Source organism: Oncorhynchus gorbuscha, unplaced genomic scaffold, assembly GCF_021184085.1.
Source record: "Oncorhynchus gorbuscha isolate QuinsamMale2020 ecotype Even-year unplaced genomic scaffold, OgorEven_v1.0 Un_scaffold_3495, whole genome shotgun sequence".
Classification (NCBI taxonomy): Eukaryota; Metazoa; Chordata; class Actinopteri; order Salmoniformes; family Salmonidae; genus Oncorhynchus; species Oncorhynchus gorbuscha.
Window position 1 is genome coordinate 9,010 of NW_025745209.1, and position 21,316 is coordinate 30,325.

The window sequence follows — 21,316 nt, forward strand, 5'->3', positions numbered from 1 at the left end:
GCTCACACGCAGCGTCTGAAGAAGGCACAAAACACGACAGGACAGGGTGATACACAATCACGGCAAAAAACACGACAGGACAGGGCGAAACGCAATAACAGCATGGAATACAAAACAAGGAACCGACGGAACAGGGACGGAACACAAAGGAATAAATAGGGAGTCTAATCAGGGGAAAGGATCGGGAACAGGTGTGGGAATTAAATGATGATTAGGGGAATAGGAACAGCTGGGAGCAGGAACGGAACGACAGAGAGAAGAGAGAGCGAGAGAGTGAGAGAGGGAGGGGGAGAGAGAGGGATAGAACCAAACAAGACCAGCAGAGGGAAACGAATAGCATGGGGAGCACAGGGACAAGACATGACAATGAATGACAAACATGACAGTACCCCCCCACTCACCGAGCGCCTCCTGGCGCACTCGAGGAGGAATCCTGGCGGCAACGGAGGAAATCATCGATGAGCGAACGGTCCAGCACGTCCCGAGACGGAACCCAACTCCTCTCCTCAGGACCGTAACCCTCCCAATCCACTAGGTATTGGTGACCCCGTCCCCGAGAACGCATGTCCATAATTTTATGTACTTTGTAAATAGGTGCGCTCTCGACAAGGACGGGAGGGGGGGAGGGAAGACGAACGGGGTGCGAAGAAAGGGCTTAACACAGGAGACATGGAAGACAGGATGGACGCGACGAAGATGTCGCGGAAGAAGCAGTCGCACAGCGACAGGATTGACGACCTGGGAGACACGGAACGGACCAATGAACCGCGGAGTCAACTTACGAGAAGCTGTCGTAAGAGGAAGGTTGCGAGTGGAAAGCCACACTCTCTGGCCGCAACAATACCTTGGACTCTTAATCCTGCGTTTATTGGCGGCTCTCACCGTCTGTGCCCTGTAACGGCAAAGTGCAGACCTCACCCTCCTCCAGGTGCGCTCACAACGTTGGACAAACGCTTGAGCGGAGGGAACGCTGGACTCGGCAAGCTGGGATGAGAACAGAGGAGGCTGGTAACCCAGACTACTCTGAAACGGAGATAACCCGGTAGCAGACGAAGGAAGCGATTGTGAGCGTATTCTGCCCAGGGAGCTGTTCTGCCCAAGACGCAGGGTTCCTGAAAGAAAGGCTGCGTAGTATGCGACCAATCGTCTGATTGGCCCTCTCTGCTTGACCGTTAGACTGGGGATGAAACCCGGAAGAGAGACTGACGGACGCACCAATCAAACGACAGAACTCCCTCCAAAACTGTGACGTGAATTGCGGACCTCTGTCTGAAACGGCGTCTAACGGGAGGCCATGAATTCTGAATACATTCTCAATAATGATTTGTGCCGTCTCCTTAGCGGAAGGAAGTTTAGCGAGGGGAATGAAATGTGCCGCCTTAGAGAACCTATCGACAACCGTCAGAATCACAGTCTTCCCCGCAGACAAAGGCAGACCGGTAATGAAGTCTAAGGCAATGTGAGACCATGGTCGAGAAGGAATGGGGAGCGGTCTGAGACGACCGGCAGGAGGAGAGTTACCCGACTTAGTCTGCGCGCAGTCCGAACAGGCAGCCACGAAACGGCGCGTGTCACGCTCCTGAGTCGGCCACCAAAAGCGCTGGCGAATAGACGCAAGAGTGCCTCGAACACCGGGATGACCCGCTAACTTGGCAGAGTGAGCCCACTGAAGAACAGCCAGACGAGTGGAAACAGGAACGAAAAGGAGGTTACTAGGACAAGCGCGGCGACGCAGTGTGCGTGAGTGCTTGCTTAACCTGTCTTTCAATTCCCCAGACTGTTAACCCGACAACACGCCCATAAGGAAGAATCCCCTCGGGATCAGTAGAAGCCACAGAAGAACTAAACAGACGGGATAAGGCATCAGGCTTGGTGTTCTTGCTACCCGGACGGTAAGAAATCACAAACTCGAAACGAGCGAAAAACAACGCCCAACGAGCTTGACGGGCATTAAGTCGTTTGGCAGAACGGATGTACTCAAGGTTCTTATGGTCTGTCCAAACGACAAAAGGAACGGTCGCCCCCTCCAACCACTGTCGCCATTCGCCTAGGGCTAAGCGGATGGCGAGCAGTTCACGGTTACCCACATCATAGTTGCGCTCAGATGGGGACAGGCGATGAGAAAAATAAGCGCAAGGATGAACCTTATCGTCAGACTGGGAGCGCTGGGATAGAATGGCTCCCACGCCTACCTCTGAAGCGTCAACCTCGACAATGAATTGTCTAGTGACGTCAGGAGTAACGAGGATAGGAGCGGACGTAAAACGTTCTTTTAGAAGATCAAAAGCTCCCTGGGCGGAACCGGACCACTTAAAACACGTCTTGACAGAAGTAAGAGCTGTGAGAGGGGCAGCAACTTGACCGAAATTACGAATGAAACGCCGATAGAAATTAGCGAAACCTAAGAAGCGCTGCAACTCGACACGTGACCTTGGAACGGGCCAATCACTGACAGCTTGGACCTTAGCGGAATCCATCTGAATGCCTTCAGCGGAAATAACGGAACCGAGAAAAGTAACGGAGGAGACATGAAAAGAGCACTTCTCAGCCTTTACGTAGAGACAATTCTCTAAAAGGCGCTGTAGAACACGTCGAACGTGCTGAACATGAATCTCGAGTGACGGAGAAAAAATCAGGATATCGTCAAGATAGACAAAAACAAAAATGTTTAGCATGTCTCTCAGAACATCATTAACTAATGCCTGAAAAACAGCTGGCGCATTGGCGAGACCGAACGGCAGAACCCGGTACTCAAAATGCCCTAACGGAGTATTAAACGCCGTTTTCCACTCGTCCCCCTCTCTGATGCGCACGAGATGGTAAGCGTTACGAAGGTCCAACTTAGTAAAGCACCTGGCTCCCTGCAGAATCTCGAAGGCTGATGACATAAGGGGAAGCGGATAACGATTCTTAACCGTTATGTCATTCAGCCCTCGATAATCCACGCAGGGGCGCAGAGTACCGTCCTTCTTCTTAACAAAAAGAACCCCGCCCCGGCCGGAGAGGAAGAAGGCACTATGGTACCGGCGTCAAGAGACACAGACAAATAATCCTCGAGAGCCTTACGTTCGGGAGCCGACAGAGAGTATAGTCTACCTCGAGGAGGAGTGGTCCCCGGAAGGAGATCAATACTACAATCATACGACCGGTGAGGAGGAAGGGAGTTGGCTCGGGACCGACTGAAGACCGTGCGCAGATCATGATATTCCTCCGGCACTCCTGTCAAATCGCCAGGTTCCTCCTGAGAAGTAGGGACAGAAGAAATGGGAGGGATGGCAGACATTAAACACTTCACATGACAAGAAACGTTCCAGGATAGGATAGAATTACTAGACCAATTAATAGAAGGATTATGACATACAAGCCAGGGGTGACCCAAAACAACAGGTGTAAACGGTGAACGGAAAATCAAAAAGACATAGTCTCACTGTGGTTACCAGATACTGTGAGAGTTAAAGGTAGTGTCTCAAATTTGATACTGGGAAGATGACTACCATCTAAGGCAAACATGGGCGTAGGCCTGTCTAACGGTCTGAAAGGAATGTTATGTTTCCGAGCCCATGCTTCGTCCATGAAACTACCCTCAGCCCCAGAGTCAATCAAAGCACTGCATGTAGCACCGAACCGGTCCAGCGTAGATGGACCGACATAGTAGTACAAGATCTAGATGAAGGGACCTGAGTAGTAGCGCTCACCAGTAGCCCTCCGCTTACTGATGGGCTCTGGCCTCTTACTGGACATGAAATAACAAAATGTCCAGCAACTCCGCAATAGAGGCACAGGCGGTTGGTGATCCTCTGTTCCCTCTCCTTATTCGAGATGCGAATCCCTCCCAGCTGCATGGGCTCAGTCTCAAAGCCAGAGGGAGATGGTTGCGATGCGGAGCAGGGAAACACCGTTGATGCGAGCTCTCTTCCACGAGCCCGGTGACGAAGATCTACCCGTCGTTCTATGCGGATGGCGAGAGCAATCAAGGAGTCCACATCTGAAGGAACCTCCGGGAGAGAATCTCATCCTTAACCACTGCGTGGAGTCCCTCCAGAAAACGAGCGAGCAGCGCCGGCTCGTTCCACTCACTAGAGGCAGCAAGAGTGCGAAACTCAATGGAATAATCCGTTATGGACCGTTCACCTTGGCATAAGGAAGCCAGGGCCCTAGAAGCCTCCTCACCAAAAACTGAACGGTCAAAAACCCGAATCATCTCCTCCTTAAAGTTCTGGAATCTGTTAGAGCAATCAGCCCTTGCCTCCCAGATAGCTGTGCCCCATTCTCGAGCCCGGCCAGTAAGGAGTGAAATGACGAAAGCAACCCGAGCTCTCTCTAGAGTATGTGTGGGGTTGGAGAGAACACAATCTCACACTGCGTGAGAAAGGAGCGGCACTCAGTGGGCTGCCCGGAGTAGCAAGGTGGGTTATTAACCCTGGGTTCAGGAGGCTCGGCAGGCCAGGGAGAAACGCAATAATTTTGCTAGGTCTGTCTGGGAGTGGTCAGTAGCTGGTATTGGCACTCTCTTTGTCATTGGTCTATAAACCAATTTACACATGGTGATGTCACCATGGAAAGCCAAAACTCTCTCCCATGCAAACCTGCTGATTAGAAGGTGCTGTATAGATGTGAGAAACTCTCTTTTCATGGCACTTCAATATCGAAGGGAATTTTTCATAGCAGGTTAGGAAACTGAGGTTAAGGTTAGGAAAAGGGTTAGGGTTAGTGAAAATTCTCTCCAAATCTTCTACGAAAATTACTTTGCATTGAAGTGCTGTGAAAAGAATGTGTCCCTGCTCAGGTGTTGCATGCATCAACCAATGGTTGTGTGCCAAGTCATCCATTGTGTCATCGACTGACAGATTGCTATAACATATGATGTGGTTAGCTGACACACAAAATACCTATCTAGGCAGTGTAAGATCTGGCAAGTGTCAGCAAGGCCTGGGCAGAGGAACATGCTGTCATGCCGGTGAAAGAGGACCCAAAAGCGACTTGGCGAAAACAGAGTCTTTAATCCAGTAAAGTAAATACAAACAAAAAACACAACTTTCACTCGAAATGACGAGGACAAACTGGAGACTCGATCTTGAACAGCAGGTGAACAGCAGGTTGCCTCGGGAAGGCACTTGAACCAGACAGACTCAGACACCTGCTCACCACGCAGCATCTGAGGAAAACACGACACGACAGGGCGATACACAAACACAGCACGGTGAATTCTAGACAAGGAACCGACAGGACAGGAACGGAACACAAAGGAAGAAATAGGGACTCTAATCAGGGGAAAGGATCGGGAACAGGTGTGGGAAGACTAAATGATTGATTAGGGGAATAGGAACAGCTGGGAGCAGGAACGGAACGATAGAGAGAAGAGAGAGCGAGAGAGTGAGAGAGGGAGGGGGAGAGAGAGGGATAGAAAGAGGGAAAGAACCTAATAAGACCAGCAGAGGGAAACGAATAGAATGGGAAGCACAGGGACAAGACAAGATAATAAATGACAAAACATGACAGTACCCCCCACTCACCGAGCGCCTCCTGGCGCACTCGAGGAGGAATCCTGGCGGCAACGGAGGAAATCATCAATGAGTGAACGGTCCAGCACGTCCCGAGACGGAACCCAACTCCTCTCCTCAGGACCGTAACCCTCCCAATCCACTAAGTATTGGTGACCCCGTCCCCGAGAACGCATGTCCATGATCTTATGTACCTTGTAAATAGGTGCGCTCTCGACAAGGACGGGAGGGGGGAGGGAAGACGAACGGGGGTGCGAAGAAAGGGCTTGACACAGGAGACATGGAAGACAGGATGGACGCGACGAAGATGTCGCGGAAGAAGCAGTCGCACAGCGACAGGATTGACGACCTGGGAGACACGGAACGGACCAATGAACCGCGGAGTCAACTTACGAGAAGCTGTCGTAAGAGGAAGGTTGCGAGTGGAAAGCCACACTCTCTGGCCGCAACAATACCTTGGACTCTTAATCCTGCGTTTATTGGCGGCTCTCACAGTCTGTGCCCTGTAACGGCAAAGTGCAGACCTCACCCTCCTCCAGGTGCGCTCACAACGTTGGACAAACGCTTGAGCGGAGGGAACGCTGGACTCGGCAAGCTGGGATGAGAACAGAGGAGGCTGGTAACCCAGACTACTCTGAAACGGAGATAACCCGGTAGCAGACGAAGGAAGCGAATTGTGAGCGTATTCTGCCCAGGGGAGCTGTTCTGCCCAAGACGCAGGGTTTCTGAAAGAAAGGCTGCGTAGTATGCGACCAATCGTCTGATTGGCCCTCTCTGCTTGACCGTTAGACTGGGGATGAAACCCGGAAGAGAGACTGACGGACGCACCAATCAAACGACAGAACTCCCTCCAAAACTGTGACGTGAATTGCGGGCCTCTGTCTGAAACGGCGTCTAACGGGAGGCCATGAATTCTGAATACATTCTCGATAATGATTTGTGCCGTCTCCTTAGCGGAAGGAAGTTTAGCGAGGGGAATGAAATGTGCCGCCTTAGAGAACCTATCGACAACCGTAAGAATCACAGTCTTCCCCGCAGACAAAGGCAGACCGGTAATGAAGTCTAGGGCGATGTGAGACCATGGTCGAGAAGGAATGGGGAGCGGTCTGAGACGACCGGCAGGAGGAGAGTTACCCGACTTAGTCTGCGCGCAGTCCGAACAAGCAGCCACGAAACGGCGCGTGTCACGCTCCTGAGTCGGCCACCAAAAGCGCTGGCGAATAGACGCAAGAGTGCCTCGAACACCGGGATGACCAGCTAACTTGGCAGAGTGAGCCCACTGAAGAACAGCCAGACGAGTGGAAACAGGAACGAAAAGGAGGTTACTAGGACAAGCGCGCGGCGACGCAGTGTGCGTGAGTGCTTGCTTAACCTGTCTTTCAATTCCCCAGACTGTTAACCCGACAACACGCCCATAAGGAAGAATCCCCTCGGGATCAGTAGAAGCCACAGAAGAACTAAACAGACGGGATAAGGCATCAGGCTTGGTGTTCTTGCTACCCGGACGGTAAGAAATCACAAACTCGAAACGAGCGAAAAACAACGCCCAACGAGCTTGACGGGCATTAAGTCGTTTGGCAGAACGGATGTACTCAAGGTTCTTATGGTCTGTCCAAACGACAAAAGGAACGGTCGCCCCCTCCAACCACTGTCGCCATTCGCCTAGGGCTAAGCGGATGGCGAGCAGTTCACGGTTACCCACATCATAGTTGCGCTCAGATGGCGACAGGCGATGAGAAAAATAAGCGCAAGGATGAACCTTATCGTCAGACTGGAAGCGCTGGGATAGAATGGCTCCCACGCCTACCTCTGAAGCGTCAACCTCGACAATGAATTGTCTAGTGACGTCAGGAGTAACGAGGATAGGAGCGGACGTAAAACGTTCTTTTAGAAGATCAAAAGCTCCCTGGGCGGAACCGGACCACTTAAAACACGTCTTGACAGAAGTAAGAGCTGTGAGAGGGGCAGCAACTTGACCGAAATTACGAATGAAACGCCGATAGAAATTAGCGAAACCTAAAAAGCGCTGCAACTCGACACGTGACCTTGGAACGGGCCAATCACTGACAGCTTGGACCTTAGCGGAATCCATCTGAATGCCTTCAGCGGAAATAACGGAACCGAGAAAAGTAACGGAGGAGACATGAAAAGAGCACTTCTCAGACTTTACGTAGAGACAATTCTCTAAAAGGCGCTGTAGAACACGTCGAACGTGCTGAACATGAATCTCGAGTGACGGAGAAAAAATCAGGATATCGTCAAGATAGACAAAAACAAAGATGTTCAGCATGTCTCTCAGAACATCATTAACTAATGCCTGAAAAACAGCTGGCGCATTGGCGAGACCAAACGGCAGAACCCGGTACTCAAAATGCCCTAACGGAGTGTTAAACGCCGTTTTCCACTCGTCCCCCTCTCTGATGCGCACGAGATGGTAAGCGTTACGAAGGTCCAACTTAGTAAAGCACCTGGCTCCCTGCAGAATCTCGAAGGCTGATGACATAAGGGGAAGCGGATAACGATTCTTAACCGTTATGTCATTCAGCCCTCGATATCCACGCAGGGGCGCAGAGTACCGTCCTTCTTCTTAACAAAAAAGAACCCCGCCCCGGCCGGAGAGGAAGAAGGCACTATGGTACCGGCGTCAAGAGACACAGACAAATAATCCTCGAGAGCCTTACGTTCGGGAGCCGACAGAGAGTATAGTCTACCCCGAGGAGGAGTGGTCCCCGGAAGGAGATCAATACTACAATCATACGACCGGTGAGGAGGAAGGGAGTTGGCTCGGGACCGACTGAAGACCGTGCGCAGATCATGATATTCCTCCGGCACTCCTGTCAAATCGCCAGGTTCCTCCTGAGAAGTAGGGACAGAAGAAACGGGAGGGATGGCAGACATTAAACACTTCACATGACAAGAAACGTTCCAGGATAGGATAGAATTACTAGACCAATTAATAGAAGGATTATGACATACTAGCCAGGGATGACCCAAAACAACAGGTGTAAACGGTGAACGAAAAATCAAAAAAGAAATAGTCTCACTGTGGTTACCAGATACTGTGAGGGTTAAAGGTAGTGTCTCAAATCTGATACTGGGAAGATGACTACCATCTAAGGCGAACATGGGCGTAGGCTTCTCTAACTCTCTGAAAGGAATGTCATGTTTCCGAACCCATGCTTCGTCCATGAAACAACCCTCAGCCCCAGAGTCTATCAAGGCACTACATGTAGCACCCGAACCGGTCCAGCGTAGATGGACCGACAAAGTAGTACAGGATTTTGATGGAGAGACTTGAGTAGTTGCGCTCACCTGTAGCCCTCCGCTTACAGATGAGCTCTGGCTTTTACTGGACATGAATTAACAAAATGTCCAGCAACTCCGCAATAGAGGCACAGGCGGTTGGTGATCCTCCGTTCCCTCTCCTTAGTCGAGATGCGAATCCCTCCCAGCTGCATGGGCTCAGACTCTGAGCCAGAGGAGGGAGATGGTTGCGATGCGGAGCAGGGAAACACCGTTGATGCGAGCTCTCTTCCACGAGCCCGGTGACGAAGATCTACCCGTCGTTCTATGCGGATGGCGAGAGCAATCAAAGAGTCCACATCTGAAGGAACCTCCCGGGAGAGAATCTCATCCTTAACCACTGCGTGGAGTCCCTCCAGAAAACGAGCGAGCAGCGCCGGCTCGTTCCACTCACTAGAGGCAGCAAGAGTGCGAAACTCAATAGAATAATCCGTTATGGACCGTTCACCTTGGCATAAGGAAGCCAGGGCCCTAGAAGCCTCCCTACCAAAAACTGAACGGTCAAAAACCCGAATCATCTCCTCTTTAAAGTTCTGGAACCTGTTAGAGCAATCAGCCCTTGCCTCCCAGATAGCTGTGCCCCATTCTCGAGCCCGGCCAGTAAGGAGTGAAATGACGTAAGCAACCCGAGCTCTCTCTCTAGAGTATGTGTTGGGTTGGAGAGAGAACACAATCTCACACTGCGTGAGAAAGGAGCGGCACTCAGTGGGCTGCCCGGAGTAGCAAGGTGGGTTATTAACCCTAGGTTCTGGAGGCTCGGCAGGCCAGGAAGTAACAGGTGGCACGAGACGTAGACTCTGGAACTGTCCAGAGAGGTCGGAAACCTGAGCGGCCAGGTTCTCCACGGCATGGCGAGCAGCAGACAATTCCTGCTCGTGTCTGCCGAGCATGGCTCCTTGGATCTCGACGGCAGTGTAACGAGCGTCTGAAGTCGCTGGGTCCATTCCTTGGTCGGTTCCTTCTGTCATGCCGGTGAAAGAGGACCCAAAAGCGACTTGGCGAAAACAGAGTCTTTAATCCAGTAAAGTAAATACAAACAAAAAACACAACTTTCACTCGAAATGACGAGGACAAACTGGAGACTCGATCTTGAACAGCAGGTGAACAGCAGGTTGCCTCGGGAAGGCACTTGAACCAGACAGACTCAGACACCTGCTCACCACGCAGCATCTGAGGAAAACACGACACGACAGGGCGATACACAAACACAGCACGGTGAATTCTAGACAAGGAACCGACAGGACAGGAACGGATGCTCCGTATTTTCAACCAGAACTATCAGGAAGCAACCCCGATCACATTTTTGTAAAACACATTTACAGTGTTAGTTTCATCAGCTGTTGTACAATATGAAATACAATTATTTTGACTTCACAGGGCCTTTAAATGTAGGCAAACAAGTTTTCAGCATTCAAACTCATCTACCCAGCCAGATTCAGCACCATGGACAGTGAAGATCAGAATACCTGCGATCTGACGATTAGAACAACAGTGCTATTTTAAGTGATTTTCAAGACACCCAAAGTCAATTTAAATCCACAACAAAATCTGCAGGATAAAATGCAATATAATCAAACATTCAAATAAGTAAACAGGCTATATTAAAGTGCACTAAACATAGAGACAGACTAACCATGGAGAACACTAAACATGATGACAGATTAACCAGGGAAGTGAATTTAACAGAGGTTAAAGCTAAAACAACAGAATCTGGGTAAATCTGTGTGAAAAGTGTGGCTTTAGTGTGGATTTGAATAGTACACAAGTAGGCCTACGCTATTTTTGCACTGTAAAACTTTTTTTTAAGTGTTATGTTTTCCCAGATTCATAGTGTTATGCAGCCCAGGCCTATCTAGGAAGGCTGGGCATAAATTGTTTGCTCACAGCATCACATGATGACGTGGGCAACATAAACACTTAAACTCTGTGGATTAAAGTTAATAGTAATCAAAACTAATTTCACCACGAAAGGAAGTGCAATCGAAATGAATGAAGAAGACAAGGTCATTCTAGTGAGTTAATAAAATGACAAGGTGTTGCCTGTCAGCGTTGTAGACTACTGCCTCACAAGCCCGGGCTTTAGTGGCACTGGCATACGCGCTTGCCTCTGCACTGAAGGAGCCACCGAACGCGTCCGCGTTGCAGCTCTCACTTTCTCCCGCTACAGTATGTCCTACAATGACATATTTGGTGGGGATTGGCAGCCAACAATAGGATTGGATTGGGACTAAATCAATGAATAAAACGATATTGAAATGAATATTATTAACAAATATTTCCCAGAATATTTTGGGTTCAACCTAAGGCTGACTAGGACAGATCAATCAACTTGATCCGACACAGTAAGCCTACATGTCATACGTAAGTAAACCCACAAGAGAGACAATATTGCAAAGGCAGGACCATGTTCGATGGAAGGCGTAGGGGTAGGCAATCGAAAACGTTTGACGGGGAAATTTCTGTCAATATTAGCTAGACCTACTGAGTGGGCAAGTAACCTTTCCCGCGCTCTTCCTAAAAATACTATTTGTGATGTCATAAAGGTCTAACGTTCCATGACGTAGCATGTAGCCCTAAATTACAGTCCCTGCCTGCAATATTGTCCTCACTCTCGACCTGAACTCAACTTGAATGTAACCAACACAGACAAGGACATGCTTTTTGAGATATAAAATAGCTTGAATGGATGAAGAAAAGGTAAGCTAAATTACTTCATACAATATTGGGGGAAAGTAAAAAAGGGTGAAGCAATATAAGCGGATATTTCTTGTAAAAAGCTATAACATATTGTAAAGCAAATGTACCATTCTTTATAAAGTCACAAGCTTAGCTCTGAAATGGCTGTAGCTCTATTTATGATGTCCTCTGCACAGATCTACTCTGACATTGACATATTATTACTTATTGGAATGTCTGACCTTCAGGTAGCACAGAGGGAGGATGGTGATCCTCAGAGGGAAGGAAAGGAAGTTGTGGAGGAAGAACCGGTGGCCACGCCCAAAGAGGAGGCCAAGAAGGGAAGGAAGGTAAGATAGCAGGAGTGTCAGAGCACATAATAGACCTACTGGGTTACACTCTGTACCTGATAGCAGCCATACCATAGATAGCTATATATATCAGATAACAACATACGTAGAGGCTGTTTTCAAAACGTGTTTTAAGAGCTGCTTTGACCTGGCCCATAGCCTATTCATAAATTGTCTCAGAGTAGGAGTGCTTATCTAGGATCAGTTTTGCATTTGAGATCATAATGAATACAATTATTTGGGCAAGGTTGAGCCCACACCTTATCTGATGAACTTTATGTATACGGGCCCTGGTGTTACATGTCTGCCATCATTTGAGATCTGGAATCTGTTCTGTTCTATCCTAGGCAAAATGTAAGAGAAGTGGCAAGAAGTCAAGGAAGCTGGGCACTGACAACGATGCAGGTCAGAGATTTACCTCTGTAGTACTACATTGTTTCTCTATTCTGTCTGTGATGTGCAGTTGTGCTATCCATTTTCAATGAAACTGTAGTCTACTGTAATCAGTAAGAAAGGTCACATAGATAGCTTTATTCAAATAGGCCTATTCTAAAACCCTAAAACAATGAAATCAGAGTATTAAGAGATAAAACGTCTGATTTCTCTTTAATTTTGTTTCTACTTCCTCTACGGCAATCACATCTTTAGTCTCCAGGAATAAACACCTGGATAGAGGATCTGTAATTGAGCTCCTGGAGAAGAAAGCTGTTAAGGCTGCATTCGGCCCAGGCAACAAGGATGAGATGGAATACTCCTACCCAATCCTCATCTCATTCCTGCGCAATCTTACTGATGAGTATGTTAAAAGTTTTTCTGTAATGTTCAACATTTATGAAATATTGTGCAGTGGGAACTAAACACTAACTAAAACACTTATTTTAAATGTTCTAGGCAGTGGCAAGTGATCTACAAAGGACTAAAAAACCCTGTAAGTTTCCCTACCTGCCTTTGACCTTTGATGTGTCAATGATCTGTTGAATTCAGAGATTAGCCATCAAGTCATATTCTGTTATTCATGTTCATTTCTCTGTCAGACTTCATCAAACTTTGAATTCAGTCACAGACAAGAATAACAATGTTGATCAAATGCATTCTGTTCGATCTAGAATACTTGACATCACAGTTCCATTGAAAAAACTGTTTTTGTTCTGTTTGTTCAAAACAGATGACGAAGGAACAGCTTGCCAAATTGTGCAAGACAATTGTAACCTTCATCGCACAGACCACCCTGCAGATCCTGCTGCCAGCCCTGGCCCGCGTACTTGGGGTAAAGGACTTTGCTGACGACGACACTGACTCACCCAAGAGGGGTGGCAGTGCAAGATCCTTTGCTGCCTTTGATCAGGAAAGACTGGAGCTCATCCAGGAAGTTAGATATCTGGCAAAGAAAATGTATAAGGGCGGCACAGGGGCTCAACATCTCAGGTCCCTAACACCCTCTTCTAAGAGGTATGTTCCCCTTAAGGTTTTCATGTATGGATTTCACCAAGATCATCTATCCCAGTGTTAGCCAATGCAATTTACTCTATCTGATGTAGTACAAAATGTAATGTATCAGCCTTAATGAGCATGTAAAGCGATCAAAAGGACATGTAGATATTTAGAATACTAAAATTACAACGCTTGACTGATTTGCCAAGTTAAGACAGGAATTATCATGCTTTGCTTGTTCGTTTTAAAGTTCCCAGACCTCAGTGAAAGTCCACCTGGGAATGACAGAGGACCGAATCATCAAAAGTGTCCAGGAGCAACTGTCTGATCATAATATCCTGTCCTCTTGCCCACCTGAGCTGACTGTTGGTCTTATCAAGGTGGTGGTCGAACAGCTTAACTCTGCCCTCTCTGCGACCATCAGCAGAGCCATTTCAGGGCAGTCCTCCCCTATTTCTTCTGGTAACCAGGCTGCTGAACAAATGGTCAACATGGTCCAGAAATGTTTTGATGATCACGCCACTCCAGAGGACCAGAGCTCCACCTCTGTATTAGAGTCATGCATTCCACCTGCAACAAAAGAGGTGATGACTGTTATCGCAGACATGGTGGGTGAATTGGAAAAAGAAGATCCGGAATTGGCTAAGGTTTTTCGAGAAGTGGCTGTGAAAGTTAAAATGTTGGCATCTGGCAGTGACCTTGTAGTGGAGCACCTGGATGTTGAAGACTCTCCTGTTCCAGAGGAGCTGAACATAATATGTACATCTTGCAAAGCAATGATGCAAAATCTTGGCACTCTGTTTAGTGTGAAGTTCAAGACCAAAGCCTCAAAGGCTGTGAGTGAAATTCTTGTGAGAAGGTTAATGAGCGATATCTCTGGTATGGTTCAACCTTCTCATTCGTTTAGTACCACTCCAAGCTTGATGAATGCATCTCGCCCATCTGACAGGATCCTTGATTCTGCGGCCACTGAGCTCATACAGACCAAAGTAGAATCTGAGACATCAAAAATAATTGATAACTTTGTTGAAGATGTCAAGGACATTGTGCAGTATGCTGAATTAGATCAGCCAACAAGCACCCAGAGAGATACCCAAGTGGGACACTGTACGACAAAGCGGAAACCCTTCCATGCAGCTCGTAGACTCTGCGAGAGACTTCAGGCAAAGCTGGAGACATTGTTCCTCAGAATGGGTGGAGCTTCAGTCCAAGGGGAAGAACTTATGGAAAAAGCTGACTCCAGTGCTGTGCTTCTGGAGCATACTGACTCCAGTGATCTGCCTGTTTCAATCCTGAGCTTGCCTTCCCCATGTAGGAGTGAATCCCCTATATCAGAACATAGTTCATCTTCTTTATCTGATGAATGTGATTCAACTGACTCTGTAGGAGAGAAAACACCAGAGCAACCTGAAACCAGTAAGAGTGAGGCAATACTGCAAGTGGTCAACTCAACAGGACTTGGTTCTCTCCGTAAATGCCAAAGTGAGAACTCTCAACCATTACTGTCTCTCTGTGATTCCAACATGGTGCCCTGCACCAAAGAGGTCTTGTCCCAGATTGTGACCATGTATAGGTCAGAGGTGGCAGATTTGGAATGCACATCATCTGTTGCAGAGGGTTCCTCTTACAACTCCCTTGAAGTCTGTGGCTTTTTGGACAGTGTCATGTCTTATCTAGAAGACATGCCTGTGTCTGGTTCTTCATGGTTGGAAGGATTAAGAGATACTCCAGCCTCAGTCATTGAGAAACTCTCCAGTGAGGAGTTCCAGATGAACGCTACCAACGAAGTGCGAAAAATACTGATCAAATCAGTCAGTAGCTTTCCCAGCAAAGTCAGTTCCAGCCAGACAGATTCTCAGATGTTGCCAGCAAAATCAACAATTTCCTTAAGGCATACAGATATAACTGCTTTTGAAATCGTTGGATCAATTACAAATGACATGAAGAGCCTTTTCCCACCCACAGAGTCTTCTACTACTCTATGGCAGGCAGACTCTATGCTTCAACAGAGTGATGAGAAAACCTCAGAGTACACTGAGGCCACACCCAAAGGCTCACAGTCTGGTTTGGAAGTATCTGAGAAGAAGATCTGGACAACTGCAAAGACTATTTACCACAATGTGAAGACAAAGATGAGGAATTATTTTACATGGCAAAATCAAGTCAAAGCAACAACGGCTCAAGCCAAAAAGACCCTCAGCCATATTCTGGTTTCAATTCAGAAAGAGCTGTCAAAATCTGACCAAACGGTGACTGCGCTTTCACAAATAGAGAATGTGGTTGGAATGATGCTGAAGGATGTTGAAAGGGTAAGCAGTGAATGTGGTGAGGAACTGATCTATCAAGCGCCACAGCGTTCTTCCTCCTCGTTGTCATCCTCATCTGCCAGATCAAAGAAGTCAGAGTGGGAATTTTCACTCCCTGGCACTCCCATCTCTTCTGATTTACCAGAGAGTATTACTCAGCCCATTGTGAGATGCTCAGTCATCGACATGGGCAAATCTACTAAGCCAAAAACATTGGTGTGTGATGCCAGGGAAAGCATGTCTGCAATAGTGGATACCATCATAAAGGAGGTACATCCAGAGGAAGAAGGGGAGGTTGCATTCCACCCTGATCTAACAGCTGCAATAGCAAGACTGGAGGAGCTCATATCTCAGGGTAGGATTGGTGCTCTCTCACGTGATCTTACTCACCAAGTCAACCGCATCATTTCTGAGAGCAACTTGACCCCTCTGGTTCTGACAGTGGCGGCTGGAAAGAGTGCATCCGATACAGTCCTTACTGAGCTGAAGAGGAATGACAAGACGGTGGGGAAGCCCACAGCTTACAAGCTGGTTCAGCTTTTTGCAGAGGAGTCTGTGAAGCGCCTCTTGCTTCCTAGCCTTGTGCCCTCTACAGCTTCAATGAGTTTGGCTCAGGGAGTTAGTGTGCCGGCTAGCGTATCTGAAGATAGGATTTCATGTTCTTTTTCTACATCAGCATTTAGTGACACAGTCAGCCTGTTTACCAAAGTATTGGTAAGCCAGGTCATGGACTCTGTGGTTTCTGATGCACAAAGCAGAGGGTCATCTCCAACCGGAACTGTAACTGATATAGGCAGTCTACTGAGTGGTAAGTCCTACCCTCTGCCATCTTTCTCCGCCATCAGCATGACAACAAGTGGGACCTCCAATGCTGCACGAGGCTTTGAGGCCAACATAGATGCTGAGGAAAGGGATACCATCAGTTGTTTCGGTGTACCTCAGAGCATTGTTTGTGATCAGAATTCAACCAGCCCGGATGTTGCCTCGCTTTCAACCCCATCCACTGACAACTTAGTCGGTGATGATGACTTCACCGGCCTCATCAGCATGTTAGTGGTGAGACTTCTGTCAAAAATCCAAACCCAAACTGATCTGTACCCAACTGACGTCACACGCACGTCACAAGACCTGATTCCAAAAGTTATAGCTGCCTTCTGTGCATGGTCAGGCTGCTCTGAGACCCAAGCTTATCCCAAGAACCTGAAGAGTCACAAAGTATACAGCACCGTCTACAAACATCTGTTGAAGGAGTTTGGCTCAGAGAAAATACTCCAACTGGCTGTGTCGACTCAGGACTCCACATTCAATAGGATTCTTGTGAAGTCATTGAGCAAGGAGCTTCTCCACAGTTGTAACGAGGCATCAAGAGCAGCCTCAAGAACATCTTTCGAAGCCACCAGGCCAGAAACTCTTCTCATGGCTGAAGATGTGAAGGCTACCAGAGGGAAGCTGTCTTTCCTACAAAGGCTTGCCAGACTGAAATTCGACTTGAAGGTATATCACACTTATTTAAGTTAACAATTGTGTCAATGTGAGTAAACAATGTTATTTAGAGAAAATGTAAAACCATCCATTAATTCCAAAACCATTTATAAATCTTGTTGTGCTGGTGTGTAAGATGTGATCGTTATTACAGTGAGATTGTTCTGCTGTGACAGTTGTTTTGACATGTTTTTGTTTTAGCCATTCATGATGGGAAACAAGAAGGATTCCAAGAAGAATTCCCGCCATTCTGAATCCAAAGACCAGACTACTGCTGAAGATATCATGTGTAAGTCCATACAGCAGGACATTTACTGTTTGAGATATTGGTGTACAAAGCTGCTATTGCAAAAATATTAAACCCTATATACAGTACATTATACATTATCGATAGTAATCGCTTATGTAAAATTATTTATAGTTTCCAAATCTCAAGATTCTGGTTCACATTTATTTGTGAAAGTAATAATGAGTTGAAACTAAGAATACAATATACCATCATTTCTAAATTAAAGTGCATGTCAACTCTCTCTCTTCTGTCGCCCAACATAGTGACACATCCTGGACTCCCAGAGGGTCTTCCCTCCACCTCTCAACAGGAGAAGCCTCGCAAACGTCCCCTTCTAATCAGGATGTTTTCCACCATCTCCATAGGCCTATCCAAGCCCTTCAAACTGTTTTCAAAGCAAGCTTAATACAACAATTTCTTTTAATACAGTAATATTTGCATTGAATTGATGGCCTTTGTCTTCTTTTGTGTTGCCCTGTTAACACATTTGATTAGAAAATACATAGTATATTTAGTTTAGTTTATTATGCAGTCATAGTCACGGTGTAGGCTAAACAAAGTATTGTTGTCCTGAATAATTTATAGAACATGCACCCCCACCACCCACACACAGTGTGATTCATTGAACACACACACATAGTACTTCAGATATGTCCCACAACCAACATTCAACCAGATATCAATGATTCAGTGTAAAATACATGTACTGTAAAATAAACTATTTAATTTACAACCAATAAAATAATACATGATGCAGGACACTCAGTTATAAGGGAATTAACTGGTTTAACTTCTCAAACAGAAACACACACATTTCCATTTTCTGTGGATCGCCCATGTTTACATTTTACTGAATGCTAGTCTGACCTTTGACCTGTAGATAGCAGCAAAGGTCTACTTTTGCTGCAGATCCACTTCTAAAGCTGAAACCTCTCTGGACAAATTGCTGAAACATTTGTCCCTAGTGAGAGAGAGGATGTGTGTGTGTGGCAAAAAAGGGAATATTGCACAACACTTTTATGATACAGATACATTTTGCATTCGGTAGCATAGCACAGCTGTAGTTTTTTCAAATGCCAAATGTACATGTAGCATGCTTCTGCCTACAGATGCTTTTCTGAGTGACTTGTTGTGAGAGAACCAGAATTCAAACATAAACTCCTGGATTACATTTTATAATATTGTCAGCTCTTTTTAGTAACATATGGTAGCATACATGTTCCACACGGTGACAAGTCAATATTTGTGTGTTTCCTCTTAGCTTTTACCTTCGACATCAACAAACGACGCACGGGCTGGTCCTGCAGACTCCCACGCCCATGGCCCAGGAGAAGGCTGGGGGCCACCTGCTCACTCACGTCCCAGCCATCTCCTTTGAGACCAACTCTACTGTGGAGTGCACCTCCAAGGGGACTCTTGAAGAGAGGGACCGGGTGAAGGTTAAACTGGCCAACATGGCCTTGATGGGAAGGATCAAAAAGTCTTGGCTGTGAAATGCCCATTATGTGTGATTATCGAATTTATAATCTTCCACTTTTGAAACAACAATGGGAAAGACAGGGTTTATAGCAAAGGTTGCTCAGATTGGGCTTTTGGAAAAATTGGGAGAATGAAAGTGCACTCCTGATTCAGAGAGAAAGATCCAGCTTAATCATCCATACCATTGTTTAAATTACAATAAAAAAACATTCAAACTGTTCCTGAGTTTCGAAAGACAGAGAAAGGAAAACATCCTTATCTTCAGGCTGTTCACACCTGTTCACACAAGTCCTACTGTCCACAATCTCAGGGTTCTTCAATACAAACACACCTGTTTCAGAAAACCTTTTCACTTTCACATTCGATCAATGTTTGTAGGATACTTTCAATAACTCAATAAATGTAAGTGTTGGAACCATACATAGCTGGTAACTTGAGCTCGGCAGAGTAGTTTTGACCTGTGTCCAGATGCAGTCATTTATGTTGTCTAAAGGCAATTTGTCTCTTATAACAATGTTATTTTTCTGAATAATCTAATTGAATTGACTGGTAGGTAGTCACTAACTATTTGTAGCATGTGTTCCTCTGTTTATTGATATTTGCATGGTGTGTATGTGTTAAGCTGTTAAGTAATTAATGTTGATATTATCCAAAGGGTGTTTAACTGAAATGTTAAATGTTGGTGTCTCGATCTCAGACATTTGCGCTCATATTTGTAAATAGTATTTCAAAAATGGCAGAATCAAACAGTATTGGAATAGTGACTTGTATTTTGCATCTAGAAGTGTAAGAATTTTAGAAGAATGCTATTTCATCAGTCAAATGTTGCACTGTTTGATAAGACAGGGTAAAGAAAACCTCCATTTTAATGAGTTTAGTTGTGAGTTTGACATTTTACCACAAGAAGTCACTATAATACTATACGTTATCAAACGGTTTGTGCTGAAAATCAAATGAACCACAGCCAAATTAATTATTTGCAACTAAGAGTAAGATTAAAAAAGACATGTATAACTTATTTCTTGATAAAATACATTCTAAAATGTAAATATATGTGATTTCTGAGTATGTAGTGCACATATCTTTTTAAGGTCCAAAGCAGACGTTTTATATCAATATCAAATCATTTCTGGGTAACAATTAAGTACCTTACTGTAATAGATTACGATGAAAATGGTCAAAAATGTATTTTTTGCAAAAAAAACTTTCTCAAGCAATAATTTTGCTAGGTCTGTCTGGGAGTGGTCAGTAGCTGGTATTGGCACTCTCTTTGTCATTGGTCTATAAACCAATTTACACATGGTGATGTCACCATGGAAAGCCAAAACTCTCTCCCATGCAAACCTGCTGATTAGAAGGTGCTGTATAGATGTGAGAAACTCTCTTTTCATGGCACTTCAATATCGAAGGGAATTTTTCGTAGCAGGTTAGGAGGTTAGGAAACTGAGGTTAGGTTAAGGTTAGGAAAAGGGTTAGGGTTAGTGAAAATTCTCTCCAAATCTTCTACGAAAATTACTTTGCATTGAAGTGCTGTGAAAAGAATGTGTCCCTGCTCAGGTGTTGCATGCATCAACCAATGGTTGTGTGCCAAGTCATCCATTGTGTCATCGACTGACAGATTGCTATAACATATGATGTGGTTAGCTGACACACAAAATACCTATCCAGGCAGTGTAAGATCTGGCAAGTGTCAGCAAGGCCTGGGCAGAGGAACATCTTGGTCATGTTCTGTTATAAGGACAGCCAGAAAGGACTGGCCACCCCAAAGCCCGGTTCTTTAAGGTTTCTTCCTAGGTTTTGGTAAAGTTTTTACTAGCCACAACTTTTCACCTGCATTGTTTGCTGTTTGGGGAGGCTGGGTTTCTGTACAGCATTTTGAGATATCAGCTGATGTGAACAGCAGGGCTATATAAATAAAGGATTTGATTTAACAATTCAGTACTTACTGCTAGACCACGATGAAAATGGTCAGCATCTGAGCAAAATGCGATACACAAACACAGCACGGTGAATTCTAGATTTTCAAGGAACCAATTTACACAGTGATGTCACCATGGAAAGCCAAAATCTCCCAACAAAAGGATTAGAAGGTGAATATATGTGAGAAACTCTCTTTTCATGGCACTTCAAATCGAAGGGAACAGGTTAGGAAACTAAAGATTGTTAAGAATAGGAACAGTTAGGGTTAGCAGGAAAATTCTCTCCAAATCTTCTATGAAATTACTTTGCATTGAAGTGCTGGAAAAGAATGTGTCCCAGCTCAGGTGTTGCATAGCATCAAAATGGTTGTGTGGAAAGATCCATTGTGTCATCAGCTGAGATTGCTATAACATATATGTGGTTATGCTGACACACAAAATACCTACAAGGCAAGATAATAAGATGACTGGCAAGTGTCAGCAAGGCCATGCACATGCTCCGTATTTTCAACCAGAACTATCAGGAAGCAACCCCGATCACATTTTTGTAAAACACATTTACAGTGTTAGTTTCATCAGC

General features: G+C 45.9%; 1 protein-coding gene across 5 annotated transcripts; it reads left to right on the forward strand.

Annotated features, from left to right (window-relative positions):
- Positions 1-10,097: 10,097 nt before the first annotated feature.
- LOC124017933 lies at positions 10,098-19,743 on the forward strand. Of its 5 annotated transcripts, none has more exons than XM_046333163.1 (10): positions 10,099-11,501; positions 11,729-11,830; positions 12,178-12,235; positions 12,479-12,626; positions 12,722-12,758; positions 12,996-13,279; positions 13,512-17,061; positions 17,251-17,338; positions 17,602-17,734; positions 18,600-19,743. In XM_046333163.1, the coding sequence occupies exons 1-10, from the start codon at positions 11,487-11,489 to the stop codon at positions 18,829-18,831; spliced, it is 4,647 nt and encodes a 1,548-aa protein (XP_046189119.1). In that variant the 5' UTR covers positions 10,099-11,486; the 3' UTR covers positions 18,832-19,743. The 5 variants fall into 5 exon arrangements, with proteins under 5 accessions (XP_046189121.1, XP_046189119.1, XP_046189120.1 ...); XM_046333164.1 differs by having other exon boundaries at positions 10,099-11,165; XM_046333162.1 differs by having other exon boundaries at positions 10,099-11,830.
- Positions 19,744-21,316: the final 1,573 nt, after the last annotated feature.